The sequence below is a fragment of the Silurus meridionalis genome, chromosome 9 (assembly GCF_014805685.1).
Source record: "Silurus meridionalis isolate SWU-2019-XX chromosome 9, ASM1480568v1, whole genome shotgun sequence".
Lineage (NCBI taxonomy): Eukaryota > Metazoa > Chordata > Actinopteri > Siluriformes > Siluridae > Silurus > Silurus meridionalis.
In genome coordinates, this window is record NC_060892.1 from 3,532,827 (window position 1) to 3,554,658 (window position 21,832).

Genomic DNA, 21,832 nt, shown 5'->3' on the forward strand with positions numbered 1-21,832 from the left:
ATTTTAATTTCACATTAAAGAATATACTTATCTTTTTCATCCATAGTAATGCCCAAGTTCTACATTCATAAATGTAAATTTTCCAAATCACTTCCTAAAATATTGCCTTTCCTCTGTGAGATACAAAACACTATTCAACTCGTTGAATCGAATAGAAAACCACAAATCTTCTCTGTTACTGTCTCGACACTCAGAGTTATTTGATGATACATTGTGATTTGATCTGCTATTTTTTTTTGTTTGTTTGTTTTTCTTCTTATTTATTTATTTGTATGTTGGTTTACTCAGTGTTATTTAATGCCATCTACTTATTTTTTGTTCTGTTAACTGTAAATAGTTAATTGTATAATAACATTTTTTAAACTGCAAGACCTGGCGTCGTGACGTCACATAAGTTAGACGCAGAACCCAAATGAATATTATGGATGAAAAAAAAAGATCAAAACCCTCGGGACCCCTATTTCAGAAAAACAAGAGGAAAGAAGTAGAGGGGAAACGTGCTAGTCTACCTATATAAAGGATATAGATGTTGTATGTATCTTATGGCTACAATTAGCCAAGGAGTTTAATGGTTCTTGTATTTAATTGTGTAATAAACGCATTTAGGGTGAAATATCAACATGAAATTAAGCTCTCAGAAATGTCTCCAGATTTGTGGACTGCTCTGTAAATATGTCTTACTCATCCAGTGATGGTATCTGAAGCAGAGATTTTTAAAGCTGAAACTAATCAATGGTGGAGGAGACGTCGGTTCGTGGCGTGGTTTACCCAGAGCGTCATTCAAGCAAGAACCGCCATTACCAGTTGGTGTATCTACTAAGCACCAGCATACAGTTCAGCATCAGTTCAACAGCAAGCAGAACATTTAAAATGATGCAATAAATGATGGAAAAACCTGTACCTCTCTCTCTACCTGTGGCCTTTGACATGACATTATAGCCATAATAAATCATAATACTTGGATACTTAAGCAGATTTGTGGAAGAAGTAAACGTTGACACTTTTACTGGAGTCATATTTTACCTACTATATCTTTACTTTTACTCAAGTACATGCTTTGTGAACTTTGTCAACCACTGGTCCAAAGTGTGTAATAGTTTCTTCCCACAAGCCATTTGACAACACAATACCCCATTACAAAGGGGACTGGATTGACACACACACACACACACAACTGAACAAATAACTGATGCTAAACCACCAAATGTACACTATTTATTATCATATAGACAACTTATTAGTACTAACACACATTTACTGTCCTTATCGATGTTGTCAGTGTGTTTGTCTCATTGTGTTGAAAGTTGTATGCACTTAATATGGTGTTCTAGTTCGGTTCTAGTGTTGTTCACCCAAGACCTGGAGAAACATTGTTATGTTTCACTGTATACTACACTGGAAATGGTTGTAATGGCAAAACAAATGGAGTCTTTGTTTTGCCCCCTGGCAGCTGAGTGATGTACTACACTACTGTTTGGTACAGTGCGATGAAAAGGAAGTGAGCAGCACGACAACAGTTCACTAAATCTAGATAACCCCAATGCGATCCTCATATTCTCAGTGTGCGCCGTTGAACGCTGCATAAACATGGAGTTCTAAACTACAAGGTCTGGTAAGTTCCTCGTCTACAGTGTGTGTTTGAACCCTTCATTCGATTTGAGTTGTTTATTTTGGTGTCAGTACAGGTCTCACTGAGTCAGATCTTTTTTTTTTGGTCTGAATTGTTGAGTTGCATTGAACCGGCTTCAAATACTGCAGTCAGAGTAATGACGTACAGAGCACTTTTAAACAGCTGTAATGTAACAGTAATTGTAACACAAACATCTGCACAGAAATGGACTTTTCGAATGTAACGCTGTTATGTTTTTTGGGAGAATTTTTAAGTTTGACATCTGTAAAGTTTGGACCTGCTAATTTTTATACACTATTAAATTGCAATATATTTATTTAAAAAAAAATCAGAATGAAATGTATCTTCAATTGTAAGACTCTTGTACCTCTAAAACTGATTTTCATGTTTCCCTCTGTTGAGACAGAAAAGTGAAACAGAGGTCTGCTAAATGATGATTACCTATATGAAAAAAGAATGCTAATATTAAATGCAATGTAAAAAAATATATATTTATTTTTAATTAAATCAACTGTTTCCCAGGGCTGCTTTGACAGCCTGTTGGTCATCGTGATACTGTTTGTCTAGGAATGCTGTCTAATATTTTTTGGAGCCTTCCAGGAACACCCTATTGCCTATTCAATTGATGACTAAGCATACATATGGAGAAAAAAAGTATAGCCACTATAAAATAAATAAATAAACCAAAAGAACAAGAAAGGTGTTTGTCCCAAGGGTCTGAATGCACAGGGCAATGTTCTTCATATGGAGTCGTTGCTTCCAAATTTTAGCTCCCGGTTTGGAATCAGTGCCGTCTGTGAAATGACAACTTTGTGGCAGCTTTCCAATCCAAGAATAATATCAATACACAATTATTTTGTGAAAGGCATTTTTATAGTATATGTGAATATATATTTTATCTAATATTCATACTGTACATTTTTTATATATTTAAGGGGTGTAACGGTACTGAAAAATCACGGTTCGGTACATACTTCAGTGTTTAAGTCACGGTTCAGTTCAATTTTGGTTCGGTTATGGGGAAGAAATGCAAAACAGAAAATCGCTTGTCATTTTTTTTTTTTTTTATAAATGCAGTTTATTGTTAATATCATTTGTGAACATCAACAGTTCACATTTAAAAAAATGTTTTACTAAAATCTCTGCCTTGTTAAATAATATATAAAATAAATATTTATTACAATAAAATAAATCAAATAAATGCAATACACTCTACTATATTGATTAAATCTTATAATCATTCAATTTGGCACAAATTAAATGGATTCAATTAAATGTAATTAACTGGAAATTTTGTATTAAATAGTATACTTTTGTTAGACCCCGTTTAAGTGATATGTATGCAAATGTGTGTGTGTGTGTGTGCATGTGTGTGTGTGTGTGTGTGTGTGTGTGTGTGTGTGTGTGTAATACAATTAATATAAAAAATTGAAAGATATGATGTATTTAATTCTTCTAATTATTTCAGCATACGTTAACAATTCCATCCTTCATTCATTCACTCCCTTTGATATGTGGAATGGTCAGGACTTTCTGCTTCTAAGAGAAATTCTTGAAGCGCTGTGGATTCTTTAGTTTTTTAATGCATGTGCAAAGCAAATCTTATTTCCGGTCATGAGCGAGCAGCCATAGTGACAATGCGCTTACTCTAGTTTTTTTTTTTTATATATACACCTGGCATTGTTGTGTATGTTTTTAAGTCCAATAATAATAATAATAATAAAATAAAGTGCGAGGCGGAGACTAAACAGACTCGCTGTCCACCACTTAATACGCATTATTTAACACCATGATTTTCCTACATCTTATATTTAATCATTTAAATTTAATGATCAATATTATTATGTGTTTTTTTATCTTCAGGATATCTCTTGACGCTGGCCTACTTTCTCCTTTGACTTACATTTCCTCTCTGTAACGATGTCTAGGGTAAATATACACACATACACTTATCACATCAGCGATCACTATCATGTAGACTTGTAGTGCATGTACATAAGCTAAAGATTTTTTTGTTTGTTTGTTTTTCACAGAAAACATGGCCTCCTGGTACGCACTGTGTCGCCAAAAGTGACCACACAAAACCTAAACCCAATGAAATTTTCTATCGCAAAGGAGACATCCTTACCATTTTGGGTTTGGAGTTGTTAATGGTAAGTCTGTGGGTTTTATCTCTTTTTTTTTTTGCAGAAAACTAAGTAGCATTGAATTTTTCCACGTCGTAACTGAAATGTAGTCGTACACTATGTCGTAACACCATACCCATCACTTGCTCTTCTGACTAATCCCTGGTTTCCTCAATGTCTTTTATGGACAAGTCACAGTCATGCTTATTTTTTTCCATTTTTCACTTCTAATCTAAGAACATTTTGTAGGGCGTCCAAAATTTTTTCCCTTTAACAATGAAATCCAGATGGTTACTATTTATCTGGGACTTATCTTTATATCTTCCTGGTCTTCATGAAGCTGGTTGTTCAGGTACATAATGTGGGCACAAAATTGTGAAAACCTGCTTGTGCTTGTTGAACATTTAGTTTTTATTCTCCATTTGCTCTTATAATAACCTCCGCTCTCAGACAAAACCTTCCTACTAGAATTTGGAGTGTTAGGATTTTTGGGAATCATTCAGCCACTAGAGCTTTAGTAAAATCCGGTTCTGATGTTGGTGAGAAGGTGTTTGGTTTAGTCAGTGTTCTAGTTATTCCAAAGGGTGTTTAGTAGGGTTGAGGAGGTCAGGGTTCTGTTTAGGACACTTGAGTTCAATGATGAGATTCTAGCTTTGTGATAACAGTTGAAGAAATGCTGTGATGATCAGGTGTCAATCAACAGGATTAGTTAAATTAATCAGGTGAGTTCACCTGAATTAATTTACAGGTTTCACCGCAGTAAGGCAGAATGAGCTTCAGTGCCAGTTTGTAGCACAAGAAAATGTGGAAAATTCACTGCATTGGGTTTCTGACACAAATTTGTTTTTGTGACCAATAAATCAGACGTTTTTATCTCTTCATTATCAAATTCGGCTGATACTGGTAGTTTGCCAAGTGTGAGAAAAACAAACAAAAAAGGAAGTGGGCATTCACCAAGCAGTTAAACATATAAGATCATGGCACTTAAAGCAACAAATAGACGCAGAATCAACATTAGCTTCACAAAGAGACACACAAAATGTAAGCAGTGGTGCTGATTAATGAAGAAACAGGTGTGTGTGGTTTTTTTGAAATATGTAACATGCAGAAGCTGCTGCCGAGTGGAGTTCCTGTTGTTTTCCGGCAACCCTGATATCACAGAGGTCATACTCAACTGTTTTGTGGTACATCATGTGCCCATCGAACACTGAACGTCTAGTAAACATTTAGCAGATTCTGACAAAGTCTGTAACCACTGTGCAACTGGTTATAATGCTGTTGTAATGGTTTGCTTCAAAAACATTCCTGTAAACGTTACTACAGCAAAACGCGTGCAGCTACATCTGTAGGTCCGTCACATACTCAGTTTCCTTTATAAATTTTTTTAATGAAATCGCATTAGTTGTTGAATAAAATAATTTATAAATTTTTGCTTTTTAAATAAAAATCAGTCAGATTTCACACTCAATGGAGTTTGATGCTAGTCTGATATTAAATGCTTTGAAATTAGCCTGCTAGTTAGCTAGCATTATATTAATTGTGTCTTTGCATTTTATGGATGAGAAGACTCTTAGAAATAACCCAACTAAAGATTAATTCATAAATAAATATATACATAAATAATCGCCACAAGATCAGGGACAAACTTTTTAAAGAACATATTTATTTTTTATCACCACATTATCTGTGTAAAGCTGCTTTGAGACAGTGTTCTTTGTTAAAATTGCTATACAAATAAAAATGAATCGAATAATAACTATAAGGACTGGTGAGGTAGCGCTGGTCCATGCTTCTAACGTGAAAGAACATGAAGTTCTGCATGTCATGTCATGAGTCTGATCTGAATCAGAGAAACGGAGAATCATACAGTTGTAGCATGTTTTTTGTATGTCTCATGGATTCGAATACATCACCTTATTAGAAAGTTATTTTCTAGGAGAAGAAAAGGACATGTAAAGCACAAGGGTGCTTATGAAGTGTCATTTAATCTCATACCTTGTTAATCACAGTAGAAATGTTTTTCACCACTGTTGTAAGAACCTGAAATTCTCACGATCTCAATTTCTTATCTGTTTATATGAGCTGTTTCAGGGTTGTTGTTTTATTTTCGCTATTGAATAAAATCATTTATTAGCTGGTTAAGAAAAAGAGCTACATTGCTTTTAAAACTGAAATCAGGCAAATTTCACACGCTGATTTTCAATTCTTGAAATCAAGCTTGCTAGTTGGCTAACATTATGTTAATTGTCTCTTCGCATTTACAGATGAAAGAGTACAGGAAAATAACTCGACTAATACTTGATAAATAAATTCATAACTACATGGAAAATGTTTTAACTATAAAAAATATTATAACTGATTTTTTTTTGTAAATCGTGTGTGAAGTTCTTATCAATAATGTTCATAATGACCTATTGTACTGCTTTTATTCTCTTTTTATTCATTACAGTATATTTGTTAAATGAGTGGATGAAAAGAAATCAGTATCCAAACAACTATTTATATTTAGGATTTGTCGTTTTAATCGAACCCTTATTGTTTTTAAGCCAGTGTACAGGGAAAAAAGGTTTTACTATAAGCCCAAATGTACCTTACAGTTCATAATACACAGTGATAATATCAACCATTAGACTGATGTGTGTGTGTGTGTGTGACAGCTTTGCAATTGGTAGGCTGCATAACAACTGGAATATGTATACCTTTTTACTTTTTGTAATTGTATCATTTTTGTTAATTATATTTGACTATATATAATACAGTGTATATATAATATGCCTAGTTGGTCAGGGGTTTCTGCTACAACAAGATAATGACCCAAAACATACCTCCAGACTGTCTGAACTACAGTAACTTAGTGGAAAAGAACAAGCTGGTAAGCTTTAAATCATACTGACCCCAGAATTATTAACACATTTGTGGGAATTTCTCTAACATTTTACCCGAAGAACCTTCTAAACAAAATTAGATTTTTGTACAGCATTGTTATTATGGAAATACAGTAAATTTTGCAGTAATGGGTTACATGTTTTTCCCCAGAACAAAGCTAGTCACATGTTGATTGCTAGCTAAGGAATAGAATCATATAGTATAGTATCATAGAAGATTTATTGTTGTCAATTATTGAATTTATGCTTTATGAATGAAATGTGCATGGTATTTGAATGGAGCCAGGAGGTTTACTTACGCTTAGAATGATTTATATTTTTTACCAATAAAATGAAAATCACAAACACTTCGATCTCAAATCACTTATACCTATTAATTACCTCAGTTTTGTTATTCCCAAGTGTATAGCTAGTGACTATAGAATTCATAAATTCATTGTTTCAAGTCAAGTCAAGTTAAGAGGCTTTTATTGTCATTTCTACTATACACAGTGGTACACAGTACACAGTAAAAACGAGACAGCGTTCCCCGGAACCCTGGTGCTACACTAAACAACAACATCGAGCTACAACACAACACAAGCTACATAAAGTGCATCGAGTGCAACCTAGTGCAAACAGTGCAGACAAAAAACAGTACAGACAGACAGTGCAGACAGACAACACAAGACAAGACACAAAACTGCATTAACATAATGGAGATGTGTGAACTCTGGAAATCTGAAATATCAGCAGAAAGAACCCTCAAGATTTTTTTCTTTTTTTTTTTTTTTACAGGGAAAGGCCATCTACCGTGCCAAGCACAACAGGACTGGCGAGGAAGGTATGATCCATGCTTCTAACATGCGCGAACGTGAAGCCCTGCGTGTAGACCCCAGTCTCAGCCTCATGCCGTAAGTCTGATCTGAACCAGAGCAACTTTGTGAAAGAGAATGATACAGTTGTAGGATGTTGCCTGTGCGGTATGTACCATGGATTTGAATATAGCACCTTTTTAGCTTGTGGTTTTGGATTTTCTACAAGAAGAAAATCACTTGTAATGCGCATGGGTGTTATATATATTTGAGGGAAATATCTGGTTATATATTTTAGATGATGCATTATATCTAGAAATGCTTTTGATGTGTTTTTAAGTTCTTCATCACAGTCTACTTGGAGACAGTTCCCCCTTACTCTATATGCACTGGCAAGAAACAGTTATGTAGTGAATGAGAAAAATCGCAGTATTTGGGCAAAAAGTGGACATTTATTATAAGATTCATATTTGTTTTTTTAACATCGTATTTAATTTTAGTTCCCATTTACATTTATTATAACCTCCACTCTTCTGTGAGGATGTTCCACTTGATTTTAGTGTATGTTTGTAAAGAAGTTTGCTCAATCAGCTACAAGGGTGTTAGTAAAGTCAGATTCAGTTCAACCAAAAACGCATATTTTGATGGAGCTAGGCTTTGTCCACAGCAGCATTGTCATAACTTTGTGTTAACATTTTGGGGAAGAACCAAATATGGCTGGAAAAGTCAGGTGTAATACTTTTGGCCATATAGTATTGATGTTCAGCTTCACATGATAAATCAGCACTAGAAGAGATTTATTTATTGAATTACCATATTTTATTTAATCAAGCTTTAGACTTCAAAGAGCTTTCGAGTCTAAAAATGTTCAGCACTGAGTATCATTAAGCAAATGAGAGGAAACTTAAAAGCTAGAAAAACAAGCAAAAAAAAAAAATATCAAGAAGGACAAAGATTGCAGATTGGTGGGGAAATTCAGATAAATTAGAAATATTTCACTATTCCAATAGTTTAACAGAACTGAAAAATAATGTGTATTTTTGAAATATTCACCAGTAATCAATCAGACGTCTGACTTTAATTGTTAAACCCGAAAAGGAATTCATCTGCTTTGTTAATAATATCGCTATTCTGCGGCCCGTGAGCCGAATCTAATGACATACAGTACAGACCAAAAGTTTATATATATTATATATACAGTACAGACCAAAAGTTTATATATATTATATATACAGTACAGACCAAAAGTTTGGACACAAAACTTCTTTATTTTCATGACTATGAAAATTGTAGAGTCACACTGAAGGCATCAAAACTATGAATTAAGACATGTGGAATTATATACATAACAAAAAAGTGAACTGAAAATATGTCATATTGTAGGTTCTTCAAAGTAGGCATCAAGAGAATGCCAAGAGTGTGCAAAGCAGTAATCTAAGCAAAAGGTGGCTACTTTGAAGAACCTACAATATGACATATTTTCAGTTGTTTCACACTTCTTTGTTATGTATATAATTCCAGATGTGTTAATTCATAGTTTTGATGCCTTCAGTGTGAATCTACAATTTTCATAGTCATGAAAATAAAGAAAACTCTTTGAATGAGAAGGTGTGTCCAAACTTTTGGTCTGTACTGTATTTTGAAGGTTTACTATTAAATATATGTTTTACTCATATCATATCTGAATTTGATAATAAAGGTTGGCTTTCAAAGTAAAATTAGTTCCTAGCCAAATTATTTGATTTACCCATTAATTAAAAAAGGTACATTCAACATAATGCTCCATCATGATCGAGCAGATGCTACTGTACATGAGCCAGTGAGAAAAATCAAAGAGACAAACAAAATTTTATTCAAAAATGCATGAACAGTGTCCGTGTTCAAAGAATACAACCTGCGCCGACACTATGAAACCAGCCACAGAGAAAAGTACGCAAGCTTGCAAGGCCAAATAAGAGCAGACAAACTGTCAAAGCTTAAAAGTGGGCTACCAGAAGGAGTCCCACAGTTGACACTGATTAATATGCATAAGTAAATATTTAGATTTATCAACATCAATGTCATTATGATAGTAATAATGCTCTTTTAATTAGCGATATATCTCTTAAATTTCTATGTACAGTGCATAAAAAAAACTATTCTAGCATTAGGAGGCATAATACATACATTCACAATCATAATAACAATTTCCACAAACATATTTGTAGTCACTGGGGTCCATGTAAATTTCCATTATAGACCGGCCCCCCATTAATGAAAGGAAAAAATCATGTGGCCCTCACAGAAAAAAATTTGGGGAACCCTGATCTATATGATTCATATCGAGTCCATTTACATAGTTCATTTAAATACTTTACTATATAAATAGTATGACTGAAGGTGTTCAGTAGGTTAGATGCCAAACTGGGGTCTACACAATTCTGAATAACATCTTGCACATATTTCTTTCTGTTTCCTGGAATGATCATGTGATCGTGGACTTTCGTTTTACTACTTCTGCTATACTACTCTGATTTAATTCAACTCGTTTTGAAAGGTGCTAATTATAGAGATGTGTAGGCAGTACAAGTCATGTGTATTCCTGTCTCGCATAGTGGTGTGGTTAGTGGGCGGAAGGCTGCAGGTTGCACATGGGTGGTTGAAGGTAAGTGTGAGTGGGTCTAAAAGGGTCCTTCAAAGGCTGTTTGGTTGGTAAACAGTTCTAACATTCAGATATGTTAACTTTTTATGGGGACTTTTGCAGGGTCCTATGACAGTAATAAGAAACAAAAATAATAAAAAAAAAAAAAAGATAAAACTTGCGTGGGGGGGCTTCATGGAACATTTATTTATAATTGTGCTTGTCAAACATCTGCTAATCTGAGAGCCTTTCCTGCTTATCTTTGAGGGTGTTTCTTGGGCTCGGAGAAGCTTCACAGAACCACTGTGTCACTAACCAAAGTGTTTCTAGATTGCAAGTAAATATTCTTTATTTACTTAATTCTAGTTTTGCACAGGCTCTGTGACCAGTGAGGTCCAATGTAAAACGGTTCCTGTGCTCAGCGCACAGGTGTGAATCCTGATGTGGTGTTGCTCAGTGAGTCCGGCTTGGACTTCCTGGAATGCTTTTCTGCTCAGCACGTTGTAAAGAGTGGTTGTCTGTCGCCATCCTGTCCAGCTCGAACTAACTTGGTCAGATTCATCTGACCTTTCACATGTACAAAACATTTTTGCACACGCAATAGCTGCTCATTTGATGTTTCTGTTTTTCCACACCGTTAATGTATAATAAATTTTTGGCCTGATGATCTGAATGGTGAATTCGAATTAGAACAGTTTCAATACAATCTACACACATACGTACGAAACTCTCGAGGGGCCTGTAAACAGGAAACGGTTCAGACTTTCTCACAGATGTTCTACTTGAAATGTTTTCTGAAAGAGAAACATTTTCTTTTATGGTTTTACAGAAGTCCTAAAATAACTAACCAAGGAGCTGGATTAACAACTGATTCTGAAGACACAAGATCTCCTACTAAAACCGATGTAAAGCATATATATTCACACGGTTTGCTTTGTGCACAGGTGCATTGTCATGCAAGAACAGGTTTAAGTGAAGGGAAATTTTCATGCTATCACATTCAGAGACATCCTATGCAATTGTGTGTCCAACTTTGTGTAACAGTTTGGGAAAACGACATATGGAAATATGGAAAATTCAGGTGTCCCAATACTTTTGTTGATATAGAGTGCTATAGTAGCCAAGCAGAAGCAAACATGAGGTACATGGAATACTGGTTCTGCACCTAAAATAACTAACCCAGTAAACCTTTTAAGTAATTGAACAAACCACCAACCCTGTAATGCTCCAGAGTGTCTCAAAAGATCATTATATTACATTATAAATCATTTTTATATGCTCCTGTTCTTCCAGGTGGTTCCATGGGAAGATCTCCGGTCCAGAGGCTGTCAGCAAACTGCAGCCGATGGAGGATGGTCTGTTTTTAGTGCGCGAGTCCATTCGGCATCCCGGGGACTACGTCCTGTGCGTAAGCTTCAAGCAAGAGGTGCTTCATTACCATGTGATCTACCAGGAATCCAAGCTGACAATTGACAAGACGCAGTACTTCTACAACCTCATCGACATGGTGGAGGTGGGAGGGCTCAAAGCCAGAGAGTTTGGTAGCTAGATATAGCTTCTCTTCTTGAACGAATGCATCTTGTTGGTGTGCAATTTCCTGTGGTCTAAATGATTTCCTGAGGAAGTGGCAGCCTGACCAGATAAACACCAAGTTGGGATGTTTTTATATATATATATATATATATATATATATATATATATATATATATATATATATATATATATATATATATATAGTGGTGTGAAAAAGTGTTTTCCCCTGTTTTAGATCATCAAACTAATGTAAACATTAGTAAAAGATAACAGAAGTGAACACAACATGCGGTTTTTAAATGAAGGTTTTTATTATTGAGGGAAAACAAAATCTAAAACTACATGGCCCTGTGTGAAAAAGTGTTTGCCCCTAAACCTAATAACTGGTTGGCCCAACCTTAACAGCGACAACTGCAATCAAGTGTTTGCGAGAACTTGCACTGAGTCTGTTACTGCACTGTGGAGGAATTTTGCTCCACTCATCTATGCAGAATTGTTGTAATTCAGCCACATTGGAGGATTTTCGAGCATGAACTGTCTTTTTAAGGTCATGCCACAGCAGCTCAATTGAATTCAGGTCAGGATTTTGACTAGGCCTGAATACTGTTGGTATGATGTTCTTTTTCTGAAATGCAGTGTTTATTTTTACGCCAGACGTAATGAGACACACACCTTCCAAAAAGTTCAACTTTTGTCTTGTCAGTCCACAGAGTATTTTCCCAACAGTCTCGGGGATCATCAAAATGTTTTCTGGCAAAACTGAGACGAGCTTTTATGTTCTATTTGCTCAGCAGCGGTTTTCGTCTTGGAACTCTGCCATGCAGACCATTTTTGCTGAGTCTCTTTCTCATGGTGGAGTCATGAACCCTGACCTTAACTTAGGCAAGTGAGGCCTGCAGTTTTTTGGATGTTGTTGTGGGGTCTTTTGTGACCTCTTGGATGAGTCGTCGCTGTGCTTTTGGGGTAATTTTGGTCGGCCGGTCACTCCTGGGAAGGTTCCTCACTGTTCCATGTTTTTGCCATTTGTGAATAGTGGCTCTCACTGTGGTCCACTGGAGTCCCAAAGCTTTAGAAACGGCGTTATAACCTTTTCCAGACTGAAAGATCTCATCTACTTTCTTTCTCATTTGTTTCTGAATTTCTTTGGATCTCAGCATGATGTCTAGGTTTTGAGGATCTTTTGATCTACTTCACTTTTTCAGGCAGGTCCTATTTAAGAGATTTCTTGATTGTGAACAGGTGTAGCAGTAATCAGGCCTGGGTGTGGCGAGAGAAATAAACTCGGGTGTGATAAACCACTGTTTTAACAGGGGGGCAAACACTTTTTCACACAGGGCCATGTAGTTTTGGATTTTGTTTTCCGTTAATAATGAAAACCTTCATTTAAAAACTGCATGTTGTGTTCAATTGTGTTATCTTTTACTAATATTTATATTAGTTTGATTATCTGAAACTATAAAGTGTGAAAAACATGCAAAAAAAAAATATATATATATATATATATATATATATATATATATATATATATATATATATGCTGTAAATTTGACATAAAAAAATAATAAATCCACCAATATAACAAATATAACAATAAATTAATCAAAATAATTGGAAAATTTTGTTTCTTTCAGTTCTACTCGAAGAACAAAGGCATCATTGCCACCACGCTGCAGAAACCTAAAGAGAAAGAGGGCACTAAGTCAGCAGCGCTGCAGCTATCAAGAAGTAACTGCCATTGTTTTGTTGATTTTTACTTGGCGTTAAAAGGTGTGTATCTGAATGTCACTCATCCCCTCTCTCTCTCTCTCTCTCTCTCTCTCTCTCTCTCTCTCTCTCTCTCTCTCTCTCTCTCTTTCATTCCTAGCTGGCTGGCTATTAGATCTCTCAAAACTAACTTTGGGAGAAAGTATCGGAACCGGCGAGTTTGGAGGTTAGTTCACATCTTTCTGCATTAAATCATACCACCAGATGGTGATATCTATCCACAATAGGCCTTTCCTGCTGGAGATGTTTATGCAGTAATGGACTGAGAGCCTGAGAGTAATGGATTGAGAGCCAATCATATTCTGGATTCATCTTGTAGTGGGGCATCTATGTGATTTTTTCCATTAAAAAAGCTTAAATGTGTTCATATTGTGCATCCGGACCGAAAGTAAAATTTTGACCGACCAGAAATTTGTTGCTTTCCCTTCATTCTCCAGCCCAATCGTGCCATATTGTACCTTGTGCCATTTCAGCCACTTAATCATGTACAGTACATTTTAAACAGGTTTCCTCATAAACAAAAATCTATTTTTCAGATCTATAGGACTAAATGTACTATACAGACACCAGACTTCTCCAGTCATATTTCCCCAAGCTTTTACCACAAATTTTGGATGCACACAATTGCACCTGTGCTCAAAACCAATTCCATGAAGTTATACTTTACATGGGTTGGAGTGGAAGATCTTGAGTGGCCTGCTCTAGAGCTTTGACCTCGGCATTACTGACCACTTTTGGGATGAATCTGAATAATGAATGCACCTCAGGGCTCCTCACTTCACCTGACATCAGTTCCTAACACCCTTGTGGTTGATTAAATCTCCACAATCCTTCAAAGCATACTCCGATATCTAGTGGAACATCTTCTCAGGAGCGTAGAGGTTTGCAATAGAAAATGGAGACTGAATGTGTAATGGGATGTTTGTTCTTTATGCAAAAATGTACTCAATTATATGATTTCGCTTTGGGAAATATTTTTTAGACTAGTGTTTTCTCTAAAAAGACATCTCGAAAACATGACACAAACAAAAGTTTTATTATTTCCTTAGATAAACTGTTTTTTTTTTGTTTTCATGACCCACTATCACTCAGAAACATACAGGAAGAGGTTGAAATACTAGCGCTACCTAATAATAAAACTCTACAGCGCCCCCATATGGCTGGGCTCATTTACTCTTAAGCTTATTGAGTTTACTGATACTGTCTATGACAAATACAATACTAGTGCATATAGTTAATCATACAAGTGTAGTATATTTACCATTATTTCTTATTTGTAGAAGTGTTTCGGGGAGAGTACATGGGCAGGAAGGTGGCAGTCAAAAACATAAAGTCAGATGTCACTGCTCAAGCTTTCCTGGACGAAACTTCTGTTATGACGTGAGTGTCTCACTATGTGTGTCCTTATCACTTTTTAGGGTATTTACCATTTAAAATTCTCACTGGTGCCTCTATAATATGTCCTTTTTTTAATTACAGAAAACTGCAGCATAAGAATCTGGTGCAGTTATTAGGAGTGATTCTCCACAATGGCCTCTACATCATCACGGAATTTATGGCAAAGGTACGACATGTACCTGCATTGGCTTAGACAGGACTACAGACATATCTTAGAGATGATGCCTCAAGGAAAAACTCTTTAGTGTTAATGTAGTTTGACATTGTTTTCATGTTATGTAAATTTGAGGTTTGAAAGACTTTCGGGGTTGAGGGTAGAATTTTTTGTATGCATTGCTGAACAATGCATCTGTTTCCTGTAGGGAAATCTGGTGAATTACCTGCGATCACGAGGACGCTCAGTAATCACCACAGCTGAACTCCTGCAATACGCTCTGTAAGCATTCAACCACATTTTAACAACCACAGTTTAAACTATACAAACTTCCAGATGCAATTTATTCTCAAAACATGGGATGTTTTTATATTGACTTTTACCACAACATATCAACATTAGCATCATTTCATTATAGAATTAGGACTCATGAATATACTGTGCTACTTTATAAATCATATGTCATATGTATCATACTTTTTGTGAGTCTCAGAATGCATTTTTGGGCTTTTCAGAGATGTGTGTGAAGGGATGGAATATCTCGAGTCAAAGAAACTCGTACACCGGGACCTGGCTGCCCGTAACATCCTTATATCTGAGGATAATGTGGCCAAGATCAGTGATTTTGGTCTGGCAATGGCTGATTGTAAGAGCATTGATAGCACAAAGTTACCTGTGAAATGGACTGCACCTGAGGCTTTAAATAACAAGGTAAGAACATTTTTGGATGTTCTTGCTGTGTAAATTGCGTTTTGGGGTTTTTTTGCATTTGAAAAAAATAATTACGTTATCTAATGTATTATTACGTGCCTAATTTATAGTTTCTTGGCATCTTATTGTTTGATTTTGAGTTATTTGGGTTTGTGGGTAATCACTTTTCCTTCACAAAACATTCTTGTTTTACTCAAAGAAGTTCACCAAAATTTACTTTAACAGTGTGCTCATATATGTCTTACTTGTAAAGGTATTCACACTGGGAGCTTCATGGTTAAGGTTTTGTAGCTCTCTTGATCGTCAGCGTGCCACAATTTGGCTTTTAAGAAATTGCGCAGGTTTAAGCCATATAGTCTATTAAAGCAGTTTTCAATAAAAAATAAATAGAATTGGTATTCATTCTAAAGTAATATAATACAGTTTGCTGTAAGATGGTAAATGGTTGTTTTTAGCTCTGGTTTTCTGTCATTTGTTTTCTCTAGAAGTTCTCTACACGATCAGATGTTTGGAGTTATGGTGTACTTCTATGGGAAACGTTCTCCTTTGGCAGACAGCCCTACCCCAAGATGGTGAGTCGATTGTCAGAGTTCTGCCGGTTGAAGCTGTAGCTTTATGTGACCAGTTGTTCTATTTTCAAATCCCAAGTGCCTGTACATATCCTCAGAGTTTTTTTTCTTTTTTTAATGTAACTAAATTGTCAAATAGTTCTCTATAATGCAAGATCCATTTGGATGCCCTACATCTGGATGGAGTTCTTATCAATTGGAAACCAATGGCTGGTACTAAATTATAAACCATGAAATGGCTTTGTTTCGCAATTAATATGAACAGTTCTCCTACATTGGTTTACAACTTTGCTCTTAAGTCTCCATCAGTAAACATGTTAATAACCTCAACAATAGTGAAACTATAATGACTGAAGATTTGGTATCACCCAGATAATCACATGTAATAGGTGATAATAATAATATAATGGACCAGTTCTCACCAGTTATGTTGAATTATGAGTCAGTTAAGATTCTTCCTCTAATCAGAAGGTCTTCAGTTCAAATCCCAGCACTGCCAAGGGTATCACTGCTCAGCCCTTGAGCAAGGCTCTTAGTTGTATACATTAGATAAAATGTAAGTCTGTCTGGTGCAAAAAAACTAAATAGAAAAAGAAGTTCTCAGCAGTAAAGCGTCCTATGACTAATAGCGAACAGAGGATTCGATGTGTAAGAATAATCATGGATGTTACCAAAAAAACTACATTGAGCTACATTTCATTTGCTGGTTAGACTTAAAACTAGTGGTGTGAGACTTGAAATATAATAAATATTTAAAACATTTTCCGCTTTTTTTCCTATAGACTCTGAAGCAGGTGAAGGAGCAGGTGGAGGATGGATACCGCATGGAGCCGCCTGAATGCTGTCCATCTGACATCTATGCCATCATGAGACACTGCTGGGAGAAGGACCCCAAAATGCGACCGTCGTTTCAGAAGCTCAGAGAGCTTTTACAAGTGGAACTGAACAAACACGAGTCCACCGCAGCGTCTTGACATCATCGTCTCCATTTCCACTTCAGACCTGACATTTAAAAAAAAATAATAATTACACTATACTGTCTCGTTTACAGTAACAACATTCGTGCTCTAACCTTCTCACCAAGATTTGACGTGGAATGTACTCACTATACTTTGCTGGCTAATTTATTTTTTATTTATCTAACACTTTATTTCACTTCTTAATAGAGGTGGACTCTCCCAGACGTGAAGAGATATTCCTATAGATTGTGGAAATACCGAAGGATTATGACCTGTGGCTCAAGTCAAGACGTTTAAATGAAGCAGCAAACCTTTAAGAAGAAGATTTTCTCTTTACACATTAGAAGACTCAGTGCTACATTTTGGTCTGTAGAGATGTTTAGTTCGATGTAGCACTGTTATGAGAGTTTCTCTAAAAGCGTTCTTTTTCCATTCTGTCTTCAGAGGATAAATGTAAAGAGCAGACATGTGGGAGGAGAGAAAGAGACTATTCTTGGGGGAGATTAAAAATTCAAGATCACGAGTATCTACTTGTTTCGTGTTGTAATTGTCTTGGAATATGCTAAGCTTAAAATTTTCGAATGTTATTGCTGATATGAAAAAGGAATTACACTCTTCGTGGTTTCGTCCTTACAAGACAACATCGGATTTCACCTGCGCTCTAATAATTGACCTTTCACCAGACACAGAGTCATCTTTTTTTTTTTATTCATGTGGATTATTCATTCGGCAGATGCTTTTAATCCAAAGCGATTTATATGTGAGGCAAAGCTACATTCCAATCAGAATGCTATTAAAATGAGGTAAAATTGAGATTCGACCAATGAACCAAAAACAGATGCCCGATAGTATAAGGTACACAGAAAAATTGGTTCTCAAACATTTATAGCATTCGGCAGACGCCCTTATACAGCGACTTTATCTCAATCATAAAACTGAGCAGCTATAGAGTTAAGGGACTTGCTCAGGGGCCCAGGAGTGGCTGCTTGGTGTGGCTGGGATTTAAACTCATGACTTTCAGATCCAAAATCCAATGCCTTAACCACTAAGATTCCACCTCCCCCACTAATCTATAACCTCCCCCGCTAATCTACCACCTCCCTCAAACATTTGTCTCAAAGCAGTTAAACCTTCACAGATGCAGCCAAAGGGGTCCAAGAGGGCCAACTTGAAGACAAAAATACAAATATGTAACCATCAGAAAACAAAAAAACTGTACAGATTTTTTTTTAAGCCTCAAACAAGGCAGTTCATTCTTCAAGAAATGTGAAATGAGTTGCCTGGGGCATTTAAAAAGTATTTTAAGGGCATCAGAGATCATCAAAATAAATCACAAAAATAATACAGAATCCATCTCTTTTTAAAAAAAGTCAACCTGTTCCATACCATTGCTCAATTAGAAATCTGATGGTCTGCCGAAGGATCACTGACTTTATTTTGTCTATAAATATGAATTAATTTATTCCCAATAGTCTTCATTACATTGCTTTTCTCTCGAGTGTGTGCTGCCGAGTAAAAGTAGAAACACAGCGGTTGAGGTTGTAAATAAAGCTTAAATAAGAAAAAATACAGCAAAAACAGCAGATTTTATTTTATTTAAAGCTCAACTCACTACACTATTGATAAATGTAAGCAATTAATAGTAATTAAAAAAAATTATCCGCTCATAATAAAAAGGAGCAACCTAATTCGTAAAATGAAATTTTACATTGAAATGTAGTTAAGCCGTCACATGACATGTTGCCAGGGTCAAAGGTATCTGCTGTAAGCCCTGGTTGTTCTTGATGATTTGATAAGGTTAATATGGATGTTTCTGCTAGAGATGATGTATGCAGGTGGAGCAGCTGTGGCTACAGTGAAAGGAGACTTGTTGAATAGTGTTCATTGGGTTTCTTGCTTTAGTAATGACATTCATTCTCACTACATGAGCTTGTTGTCTCTGTTATACTGTGTTTCTCTATAATATTGATTGTCCCACAACTGTGGCGTCATAATGACAGTATTATGAGGTGGATTGTTTCAGGTAGGACACCACTGAAGTTTAATTTTATTTCTATAGTGCTTTTCACAATGGACATTGTCTCAAAGCAACTTTTAGAATTAAAGTGAATGATGTGTATTTATCAGCAGCCTGGGGCAACTGTGGCAAGGAAAAACTCCCTTAGATGTTAAGAAAAAGAAACCTTGAGAGGAACCAGACTCAAAATGGATCCCATCCTCATCTGGGTGATAGCAAGAGTGTGATTATAAATCTTAAAAACAATACAAAACAGCAGAAAGTGAGAACTAACATGAGCACTGGACTGTGTGATTATGAGCAATGTCCTTTATACAGTCAGTTGACGTTGTGGATTCAGGAGCTACTGAGCAACTCATAAAATAGCTCAACATCTGAGATCATCATAGATTCAACACCATCTCCTCCATGCCAGAGTGTTAAAATGTTCAAGCGTTCACCGAAGGCCTGGGTGTGAGATCCACGGCCCGCCACTGATCAATGTTGTTTAACACATTTTGATGTAAATATCAGGAAATTAATGCTGTAATGATGTACTCTATCATGATCTACCATATTCATCTTCTGATCTTAAACTCAAAGGTCATCAGTGTCCACCAAAAGCAGTAGAACTGGCACTGCAGTTAAAGTACTCCCAAAGGGGACTGGAGATCACACTGTGTCCTACATCAGCGGTCCCCAACCTTTTTTGCGCCACGGACCGGTTTAATGTCAGACAATATTTTTAACGGATCGACCTTTAAGATGTGGTAGAAGGTAGAGGATGGAGGTAAGACATGTGACCGAGGCATCATGACATGCATCAAGAGTGAGTGGAAGATGTGGAAGAGAGAATTCAGTCATTTTCCAAAATAAGACATCGTTCAGAATCAGATAATAAATAAAACAGAAATAATGTAAGTTATGTGTTCTTTCTGTGTGGCCCGGTACCAATTGCCACATCAATATGTCTGTGTGACCTCTAAAGCAGTGGCCCCAACCCCCGCTGACCGGCACCGGTCCGTGGGTCAATTGGTACCGGGCCGCACAGAAAGAATACATAACTTACATTATTTCTGTTTTATTTATTGTCTGTTTCTGAACGATGTTTTATTTTGGAAAATGACCGGATTCTCTCCTCCACATCTGTCTATTACTCACTCTTGATGCATGTGAAGATGCCTCGGTCACATGTCTTACCTCCATCCGCTACCTTCTTAAAGGGGCTCCGGCCGCTAACACAAAATACATTGCTAAATTCTAACCCCTTAAGCGAGCGAAATGAACAAAAAACAACACAGTGGATTCATGTTTATTATCATATTTAGAAAATACCAGTTTTTATGCTGGTCATATTATTTTATTTTGTTGTATTTTTTCTGCCACACCTTAAAGGCCGGTCCGTGAAAATATTGTCTGACATTAAACCGGTCCGTGGCACAAAAAAGGTTAGGGGCCACTGCTTTAAACGACCAGATGTGGTTTTGACAGATTTCTGTCAAGCTACATAAGCAAAACGTGCACTGCCTTCTCTACCCAAAAACCACACAATAAAAAGAATATATACAGAGAAAATATAATAGTGAATACAAATAATTTATATTTGTTGTATATATTTATAATTATACTTTACTTTTATTTAAACTATTATCAGATTATAATATTTATATCTGCAGTATATCACTTCTATAAGACTCCCTTCCTCTCTCACTTTGTCTCTCACTTATTCTAATTGGTAATATACTATATACTGTATTTTAGGAAAATTCAAACATGTTCTTTATTTGGACGGAGAAAATAACACTAAGGAAATCATTGAACTGATTTTGAACAGAGTTGACTGCAAATATGACAGCAAAGAGAAAAGGGAACACAGAACTGGGACCTTGTGTTACAAGAAGAAGAGATTAGAGCAGAGCCTCTTGGATTGATCTTCATATTTTCCTTCTGATTTGTGCGTAATCCTCACAAGCTGAACTGTAATCCACCACGCAGAAGGCATTAGAAGGAGGATGTCATCATGAAATGATAAATGCGATGATAAAAAAAAGTTTGTGGCTCACCCAGAATAACCCGTAGCAGATCACTAATATGTCTTTTTTTTGTCCATCAGTGGCATTGGGAGGTCTGCAAGTTTAGAACTGATAGTCTGTAGGTGATTGTGTGAACAGAGATGAAAGACCAGGTTCTGGCCACTTTTTAAAGCCCATGATGGTTTTGTTTGAAAACTTTCTGCATGTTATTTCAATGTAATTCATTCAGTAAGAGGGGTTCAATGGTCCATGGTGGGTTGAGACGGATGTGACTGACAGGTCAGGTGCACTACATTGAGCAAAAGTATTGGGACACCTGACTTCTTTAGCCATATGTGATTCTTCTCTAAGTGTTTACCACAAATTTGGAGGAACATAGTTTGAAGCATTACATTTTAACTTGACAATGCCCCTGTGCACAAAACCAGCTCCATGAAGATATAGATTGGCGTGGAAGATTTAGCTATAGAGCGTTGACCTCAACCCCACTGAGCCACAATGCCTCCTCACCTCACCTACATCAGTACCTCACTTTACTAAACACCCTTGTATCTGAATGATTCTGAAGAGCACACTCTGAAATCTAGTGGAACATCATCCCAAAAGGTAATTATAAAAGCAAATTAGAAGTATATGTGATCTGGGATGTTTACAAAACAC

The 21,832-nt window shown here is 36.2% G+C and overlaps 1 protein-coding gene across 2 annotated transcripts; it reads left to right on the forward strand.

Annotated features, from left to right (window-relative positions):
* Positions 1-1,511: 1,511 nt before the first annotated feature.
* Positions 1,512-17,669, forward strand: matk (megakaryocyte-associated tyrosine kinase). 2 transcript variants are annotated; one of them, XM_046858258.1, is made up of 13 exons: positions 1,512-1,612; positions 3,494-3,559; positions 3,664-3,783; positions 7,419-7,534; positions 11,349-11,568; positions 13,220-13,313; positions 13,453-13,518; positions 14,633-14,732; positions 14,832-14,916; positions 15,113-15,186; positions 15,420-15,615; positions 16,101-16,187; positions 16,967-17,669. In XM_046858258.1, exons 2-13 carry the CDS (start codon positions 3,551-3,553, stop codon positions 17,156-17,158), a joined length of 1,359 nt encoding a protein of 452 aa, XP_046714214.1. In that variant the 5' UTR covers positions 1,512-1,612; positions 3,494-3,550; the 3' UTR covers positions 17,159-17,669. The 2 variants fall into 2 exon arrangements, with proteins under 2 accessions (XP_046714214.1, XP_046714215.1); XM_046858259.1 differs by having other exon boundaries at positions 1,521-1,607.
* The last annotated feature ends 4,163 nt before the right edge of the window (positions 17,670-21,832 follow it).

Coding starts and splice junctions, on each gene's coding strand:
- matk (XM_046858258.1), top strand. Junction 13,314..13,452: donor AGCGCTGCAGCTATCAAGAA/GTAACTGCCATT, acceptor TTTCATTCCTAG/CTGGCTGGCTATTAGATCTC. Junction 14,733..14,831: donor GACGAAACTTCTGTTATGAC/GTGAGTGTCTCA, acceptor TTTTAATTACAG/AAAACTGCAGCATAAGAATC.